This window comes from Propithecus coquereli, unplaced genomic scaffold (genome assembly GCF_000956105.1).
Source record: "Propithecus coquereli isolate 6110/MARCELLA unplaced genomic scaffold, Pcoq_1.0 Scaffold202, whole genome shotgun sequence".
Classification (NCBI taxonomy): Eukaryota; Metazoa; Chordata; class Mammalia; order Primates; family Indriidae; genus Propithecus; species Propithecus coquereli.
In genome coordinates this window covers 1,801,522-1,810,389 of record NW_012145190.1, presented here as the reverse complement: position 1 = coordinate 1,810,389, position 8,868 = coordinate 1,801,522, and the positions used below count along the sequence as shown (strand labels likewise).

General features: G+C 37.7%; 1 protein-coding gene across 1 annotated transcript in view; it reads right to left on the bottom strand.

Annotated features, from left to right (window-relative positions):
• The window catches only part of LPXN (leupaxin), a 69,334-nt gene that overhangs the window by 56,270 nt on the left and 4,196 nt on the right, over positions 1-8,868 (bottom strand). The window contains exon 3 of the mRNA XM_012643866.1: positions 4,361-4,407. Within this exon, the coding sequence (XP_012499320.1) occupies positions 4,361-4,407 (47 nt within the window). The remainder of the gene's footprint in view (positions 1-4,360; positions 4,408-8,868) is intronic.

Genomic DNA, 8,868 nt, shown 5'->3' with positions numbered 1-8,868 from the left:
CTAGACTCTGTTAGTTTTTGAAAAATTCCCATGGGAAAATAACAAAGGCTATTAAGTTCTTCAAATAATTCCATTACACACAGATATGTCACTCAGTGGCTAGATAAATATAAATTTACTAAGGGACTGTGTGTAATTTTAGAAAGTTAAAATGGTACTTTTTCCTATTCTTACACATATACTTTTCCATCTTTTGCAACCATGACAGCTAGCATTTATTGAGAATCTACTATGCCTGACCGTCTGTAAAGGGGTTTGCACATGTCCCGTAAATCTGTGTCACAACCTTAAGAGCATGGTAGTATCCCCCCCAGATGAAAAAACTGGAGTTTAGAGAAGTTCAAAACTTTTCTCTACATAATACAGCTAGCAAATAACAGAGTTTGGGCCTGCAGACTGCAAAGTTTACATTCTCTGTCCTAAACTATCTTCCAAAACAATGTTTAAAGTCTATATAGTTTTCAAATATATGATGTACTATAATTTTTAAAGCAATCATTTATTGTTGGATACCTAGATTGCTTTTCTAATTTTTGCTATTATAATCAATACTGCAAAATAAATATTTGCACCCATATTTGATGATTTCCATAGAATAAATTTTAAGAAGTGGAATCACTGGGTCAAAAACTATGAACAGGTAACCTTCTCTGGAATCATGCTTGTAATCAGCATTAACCAAGAGAGCTTAACTAACAACCCAGATATATATATACACACAATGCAAAGCCATAAATAAAAGCAAATATTCTAAGTCTTTCACTAAATATATTTTCAAAAATATGGGTGAGGAGGGGACACGAGGGGGAGAAGCTGCCAATGGTGGCTTCAGGGACACCAGGGTCATCCGAAGTCCTTGGTGTCCGTCCTCCTCTTGGGAAAGCAGTGGATTTGGGTCAAGGGTGGTGTTTAAAATTAACATGTTGTCAGTGACTAAAACAGCACTGTTTACATAAAAAACATTTTCCTAATTCTAACAAGTTAGAAATGAAAGGAAATGAGCATGAATGTTTAGGAGACTGTTTAGGGTGCTGGGCCAGCGTTCCCATGCTGGGGTGGCGGTGTCTCTGCTCGTGGAGTTGCTCTCTTGTCCTGCCCCAAGTCCCGTTGGGGTGTTGCTGGACAAGTCTCCTGGTCCTGTCCACATACAGGAAGGAAGAAAGGATTCCTGAAGAGTCTTGGAGAAAAGATTTTATGCCTTCAGGTGGGGCTTACCCCCTCATATTTATAACCTTAATTTATACGGTGACCAACCTCGGTGGAAACAAATGCCTCTTCTATTGTTATGTACATAGTGCATACCTGACTGTTGTAAATAAGTTGTTCTGTGTGTATAAATAAAACAAGCCTGTTTTTGATCTTCCCTAAATAAATAAATACACTTACTACTTTACTTATCTTTATGTATTTACCAGCCAGGAAAAAGTAGAAGGAAAATGGATAACTTTCTTAAGAAAAAAAAAAAAGACGGTCTTTTGGGGACAATGTGTCTCACTGCTTGACTGACTTAATTTTGAGTATTTAATAACAAGGAAAATGGAGGAGGAAAATGGATATCTTCCTGTCTTAAGATAAAAGGGCTTATCTTCCAGGTACAACATGGCACTCTGCCAGATGCAAGTTTTGTGTTTTTTGTTTTTTTTTTTTTTAATCTAGGAGCAAAAATGGTCAGGTATGCAAATCACTGATTCAGTCCCTCTTGGAAGTTTCCAAGAAGGTACAGAGAAAGGAGCTTCCCTGACAACTCTTTAGTCATCATACCTTAGTAACAGCTGCCACAGGCACGTGTGTTGGAAACACACAAGGCGGCAGGACTGTGAGCATATTCTGCTGCCCTGTGCCCGAGCACGGAATGAACGTACTTTTCTTATCAGAGCCTGTATGTTCCTGAAAACCTTCCCATCTCACAGTTAGGGCATATTGCTGGTTTTTAACTAGAGTCCTAGTGCAGTGTAGAAAGGGAAACAGATCATTGTCATGATACCCTCATAGTTACTGAGTCAACAATATAATATTCTAAATGAGAAATGGGAGACCTTGAAGAGTTGATGATACAAATTAAAGTGCCTGCCACAGGAAATGTTCCTGCAAAGAGAGGAACCTCAAATCAGAAGCCCTTTGATCTGTTCTCCAACCTTTTGAAAGACAATAAAAGTACCCAGCTATGTCATCAGCAACAACTTACTTCATTACTCAGAGATATTAATAAAACAAATCACAAAGATGCATTTAAAAGAATCCAGACTTCATAAATAAGGGGCTTCGTTGTGCTGGGTTTTTTCCCCATTTATTTCTCTGTTATAATTTTATGAATTGTTCCTCCTTGTTATTACCAAAATTATTTTTGTTCATGTAAAAGATACATTTCTAAATTACTGCTATTGACATATAACTATGTTATAAATATTATTCCATTGCTATATTCACAGGGGGTATTATTATAAATACACTTTCAAGGTATATTGAAAGCAATGTGCAGTTCATTTAAGAAAGCCAGAGTAAATGGTGGAAACAGAATGCAGGAATCTAGTTTCTGAGCCTAATATTCTACCTGTATATGCTAGCCCTGCCGGCTCAGAGTTATACCAGTCTCAGGGATTTGTATCAGGTTGTTGGGTATTTACTAGGTCACCTGGATTTTATGTCACTCTCCCATAGTGATATAGGCCTACACAGCAAGTATCATTCAGCAATGGGGAATGTATCAAAGTCCAGCCAGGAAGACACAAACCATGTGAGTAAGCAGAAGGAATTTAGCCCAGAAACTTGATTATACAGGTGATGGGAGAGCTAAGAAGCAAAACAGAAGACAATGGAGTAACCCAGAGATTCGCCACAGCAGGAAGCCATAACTATGCCTAAGCCAAAGGGAGAAAGAAAAGAGGAAAAGTCACCACGGCCCAGGGGCCCAAGTCAATAGGCAGACGCTGGAACCACAGCAGACCTGCCGTGCTCCAGCTGAAGCCATTAAGAAGACCCAGCTGCTGACAGAGACACTGTGGAAAGAGAGCAACTTGGAGGGAAATGCCCTAGATTTCCCTGCTTTACACCCTCCAGTTGTCCACAGTGCCTCCCATTGGTTGAAGCCAGTGAGAGCCAACTATCCTGGAGCCTGGGAAACCCAGCCTGCAAGGGGCCAGCTCCCCTGGCGTACAGAGCAAGAGGGAAGAAGTGATGAAAAGTAAGCCAGACCCATACGATAAGGAAGAGGGTGTCAATAAGTTAGTGTTGGTGTGCCTTCAGTCGATCACAGTGCCAGATAGGCTGTTGGCTGGGCTGGCTTTCATGTTATCTGTCCATGCATTCACTTGTATTTCTACTGAAGTCTTGGTTTCCTAGATTTAAGAGACCAAGTATTTACTGGAGAGCCTATTGTTTGACAGGAACTGTTTTGATGTTGTTTCACTTTGTTTTGATTTTTTTACTGGATCCGGGAGAGGGAGGATTAGAAGTAATGCTCACCCTGCAACATCCTGGAACTAGAATAAACTGGCAATATGTATTAATAAATTGGCCTCACTTCCACCAAAGTATAAAGTGCCCTCAAGTGGGAAGTTTTAGAAAGACTTCTTGTAGCACAAATCCTTCCTCTGTTTTTGCCTCTTGTGTGTACATTACTGGCTACAATTCTGAAACCAAATAAGATGTGGCTTAGTACTCTTTACCAAGCATACATTTTTACTCTCTATAGTATGCCCTTTAATTTGTTTTCCAGAAAGTTTTCTGATGTTAAAAATTGCAAGCTATAACTGAAGAGAGAATAAGAATATTGATTGACATTTTTATTTTTTCAGACTGTCAATTCTGCTTTGGCCAGGAGAAATAATTTAGTAAGTGAATCTGTTTCAATACATAACTTTTATTATTTTTTCATGACTCTTATTAAAAGGAAAACCCTCCACCCACTAAATAAATTTTGAATAAATACAGAAAGAAGTATATACTCATTAGTCTGCTGTGGAGACCCAGTGTCTTAGATTAGCCCTCATCCTAGCCCTGCTGTTGTTGGAATCTTGCTTAAGTTTCTCCAGGTGTATTTTCTCTTTTGTGAACTGGAGCATGATATCTAGAATAGCTGGGCCAAAACATGTGTGGTGACTCTAGAAGAATTTACACTTTTTCAGGTGGTAATGGAAATAGCAGAGCCCACCAGCCTGGACAATGTGTCTAGAAGCCAGGTTCCTTGAGAAGTTGCCAAGTCAGCTTAGTAGAGTCCTGCCTTGCCCAAAGACTATACGGAAAGAGGAGGAGGATGTAGGAGTTCTAATAATAAACACTTGCAAAGCAAATTATTGCCCAAAGATTGATAACAATTATCTAGTAACTTTAATTTTTAAAAGTATTTTATAAAAAAAAATACCTGTAGACATTGAGCTCCTTGATGTCAGTAGTATACACAGGCTGCGCCTAAGACACATAAGTGACAGAGAAGAACAAAGAATGAAATTCTGTTATTAAAATGTTGGTGCTTATCAACATCTAGAGTTAGAGGATATCCATAGCTTCTAAAAAGAACTGATAACTAGCATATCCCTGAGATCTCCTTTCATAAGCCAGAGGAATTACCAGCCACTCTGCAGAGAAAGGCCAACTTCTAAACAGAGTAGTTGGCATATAAAGAAATACTAGCAGCCCCTCCTTGCTTAAAAACCCAACCGGCAAGGGGTCAGCTCCCCTGGCATACAGAGCAAGAGGGAAGGAGTGATGAGAAGTAAGACAGAGACCCAAACTGTAAGGAACAGGGTGTCAATAAGTTAGTGTTGGTGTGCCTTCAATCGATCACAGTGCCAGATAGGCTGTTGGTTGAGCTGGTTTCATGTTATATGTCTATGTATTCACTTGTGTTTCTGTTGAAGTCTTGGTTTCCTAGATTTAAGAGACCAAATATTTACTGGAGAAGCAGACCATCCTCAGGTAGAAATCATACGACAAACAAAGTGCGTTGAAGGAAATCCCCTTTAACTCGATGGGATGGCGTCTAGGGGAAAACTGTAACACAATTAAACTTGACATATGAAAATAAATAATATATAAGTCTAAAGGGTGGTTGGCCAGCAATTCATTTATTTATCGAACAAATATTTATTGAGTGCTTGTCATGTGCCAGGGCTGGTGATGTAACGGTCAAAAAATAAAACAAAACAATCAAATAAAAACTGACTACGCTGGAGCATACATTCTGGTGAAGAGAAACATACTAAATAAATTAATATGCAAAGTTAATCAGGGGGTGGAAGATAGGAAATACGGGAGAGATGGCAGTTTTTAATACATTGATCAGGGAAGGACTCACTGAGAAGAGGTCACTTGAGCAAAGACTTATAGTAGGTGAGGAAAGTAAGCAGATATCTGGGGTAACATGACCCAGGGGGAAGGAATAGCAGGGAAAGCACCCTGAAGCCTCTGGGGAACAACGAGGAGGCCACTGTGGCCTGAGCAGAGTGAACCAGGCAGACAGGGGCAGAGAGTAAAAGGAGCTAGATCATGCAGACAGGGTGACCATATAATTTATTGTTCAAACTGGGACACTTTTGTGAGTGAAGGGGGGGAGGATCCAAAAATAATTCATATTATATAACTTCTGAAATATGTATTTATTGACAAAAAATTTAATTTTATTATCTTGATGGACCTATAAAATAATTCTATTGAAAACATATTTTCAACATAAAATTTTCCTAAAATATTTTTAAATGACATAAAGCTATGAACATTAAAAAAAACAAAGTAAAAAAACTAATAATGATTATCTGAACATTTTTAAATGGTATAAATAGTTATTCTCGATATATAGTTACATACTTTAATTGATTACTTGGCCGTTGTCTCTAACATTGTGATGTGAACATTTTTCTGCAACATGTGCTTTTTTTTCAATACAGTGTTATTGTTTTCATAAAATTGCAATCTTCTTCGAAGCCGCGTTTTATGGTTAATATATTTGAAATTGTTGATACTTTTAATTGATGTTTCTCTGTAAACTGTAATGTTTTTAATTGAAAAAATAATCCCTTTCTAGATATTGATGAACCTATAAGTTCAGAGCAAATTCTGCTAAATAATCTTCTTAATTCCATCTTTTATATTAAAGTGTGTAAATATTTCAGGCCAATATTTTAATAGGTGCAGCCTTCTGCCTTCATCCAGAGCACCTTTACTCAACAATATTCTTACAAGACAAAACTTTCAAGTTGTCTCTGTGATTCTTTTGAACATTTCACCAAACATAGATACTGCAAAATCAGAGCCTTTTACAATTTCATTCCACTCTGGTGGAGAGGAAGAATTGATCCAATTAAAATTAGAGTGAAAATTTATCAAAGTCAAGATTTTTCTGAAGCACAATTTTCAAATTAGGTAATTAAACCATATCAGATTTCATTTTTTGATTTGTTCTATTCCTCCTCAGATTTTGAAGGGAGAAATTTGAGCTTCTTCCATTTTGCAAGCTTTATTTAACATAATCGTAACTTGCTAAAGACTTCAAAAGCTGAATTTTCATGCTACATACATTGAATAATTTGATTAATGATTTCCAGCTGTTTTGCACATAGTGCATCCTAAATTTGGGTTGCTTTACAAAGTGTTTTTTCAAAGGCTCAGGCATTTCCAAAATCTAACTGATGACAGGCAACACAGAGAGAAAATATAGACAGCCATGCTAAAATGTTTTAGCTTCTGTCACAAAAGTTTTGCGGATTGGTTACTTATATAATCTGTGTATGTATACAATTTTTGTAAATTTTGACAATTACAGTTTCTATTTTGATTGGTAGAATACTACAGCTTGTTTGGATGTAGTCATAAATTTTGCACACATCACAACCAATCCCAAATACATTTATGCTCCATATGTTTTTTAGTTGATAAGAGCATTGTTTTTACTACAATGCTGTGCTCCACCAACATTTGTATTCATATTCTCACCAACATTTTATCTTCAATGTTGAACTTTTCAACTAAATTTACAATGGCATTAACAATGTTAGATGTTTCATTTTTGACCAGAGAATGAACTTCCACATGTTTTATTTTAATCCTTTGAATTGGATGAAAAGCAAAATTGAGCCATTTTGGAATTAACAATCTGGTGACACTAATATAAAACTGACATTATTGGATGGTTTTCAAAGGGAATCAACTCATTTATTTACGAACACAAGAAAACTTGTAACTGAAAACAAGCAAAATGAATTTAGAAGAGTCATTTGACACAAATGGAAAGGTGTGTTTCACAATGACATAGAAACACACCTTCCTACACTGCGCAGGTTGAGTTGCCATCTTCAGGCACATTCTTATGAAAATAAGTGTTAACTGTGGAAGTAGATACCGATGTTTCCTCACCATATTTGTGCCTTCTGGTTTTCAAAGGGTCAGTGTTCATTCTACTTGCTCCTGTGGTGGATGGCAAATGTTGACAAATATTTTCTGAATATTTTGTGCAAGTTACACATTCGTCATTGGCTTTCTTAAGAAAATTAACATGTTTTGGTTTTGGTTTTTTGTTGAGCTGACTGCTGAAAAGAGTTGTCGGGGTGGGAAACCTCCAGCCTTGGGGCCACATGTGGCTTTCTGGATCCTTCAGTGTGGCCTTTTGACTGAATCCAAATTTTACAGAACAAATCCTTTTATTAAAAGGGGTGCAGCAGAGAAAGATGAAGCTTTTCTTGCCTCCTTTGGTACTTAAAAAAGAACAATCTTGAAATCAGAAGGCCGCAGGTTCCCCACACCATGTCAAGCAATCTATTTCCTATTTCTCATTGACTCTGAGGCTCCATGCATCTCACAGGCCACCACATGGACCATGACAGGGTATGAGTGGTGGCCAAGTGGCCAGCAGGGAAAAAAGCCTCAACATTTTTTCTGCCACCACCTAAGATCAGAGGATAGGTTGTCCCTGACTGGTGTGCTTGAGCTCTTAAGTTGAACAGCCAGCACCCCGAATATTATCCTTGAAAAGTTGCTGCTTAGTTAAATTTTGTCTGAACAGGATCAGGAAAAAAGATGAGCTACCATTAGTCACCATTTGGATTTAGCCATAATAAAGTGAGACTTCTGTTCATGGCGTGTGTTTTACACACTACTAGATGAGACTGTGGAAGAAGACAAAGAACCAAATAGAGGTCGGTTAAGCCATTGTTGGCTTACTTTAATGCAAAAATTAATGAGAAAACTTCAAAAGAATTGAAAACCAGGAGTAAAAGGTAAAGTCAATAGGATGTCAGAAAAACAAGCATAAACTCGGGTTTGTAAACCAGGACATATGGTCACACCACAACAGTCAATGTAAGACTGCAGCTTTTACAACAAATGAGATGGAAAGTCATTGTGGGGTTTTGAGTAGAAGAATGACAGGGTCTGAATTAAGTTCATTTATTTATTTATTTTTATTTGTGCAAATTTATGGGCTACAGAAGAGATTTTGGTCCATGTATATAATGTGTAGTGATCAAGTTAGGGTATTCAAGGTGTCCATCACCCGAGTACCATACGTTAAGTTTTAAAGGATGACCCTGGCTGCTATCTGGAGAGTGGACTGCAGAGGGGCAAGAGCAGACAGGTTAGGGAGCCTGTGGCTACAATCTAACAATGAAAACAAATACAATAGCTCCCTAGCAGGGAGATGAATGAATATCCTTAAAACCACGTGTATGTGCCTGGCGGAAAAAACAGTTAGGGGGGAACCTACCCCTGAGCTCAAATTTCAGATCTGCCCTTCTAGTTATTTCTCATATTGTACCAGGATGAATCAGAATATCTCAGTTCAAAAATACCAGCTATGAACAGTATCCACTTAATTCCTCTTACATTCATTCCATTCTCATCAATAACCTAATTATGATGTCGCTTAATGTGGACTTATCC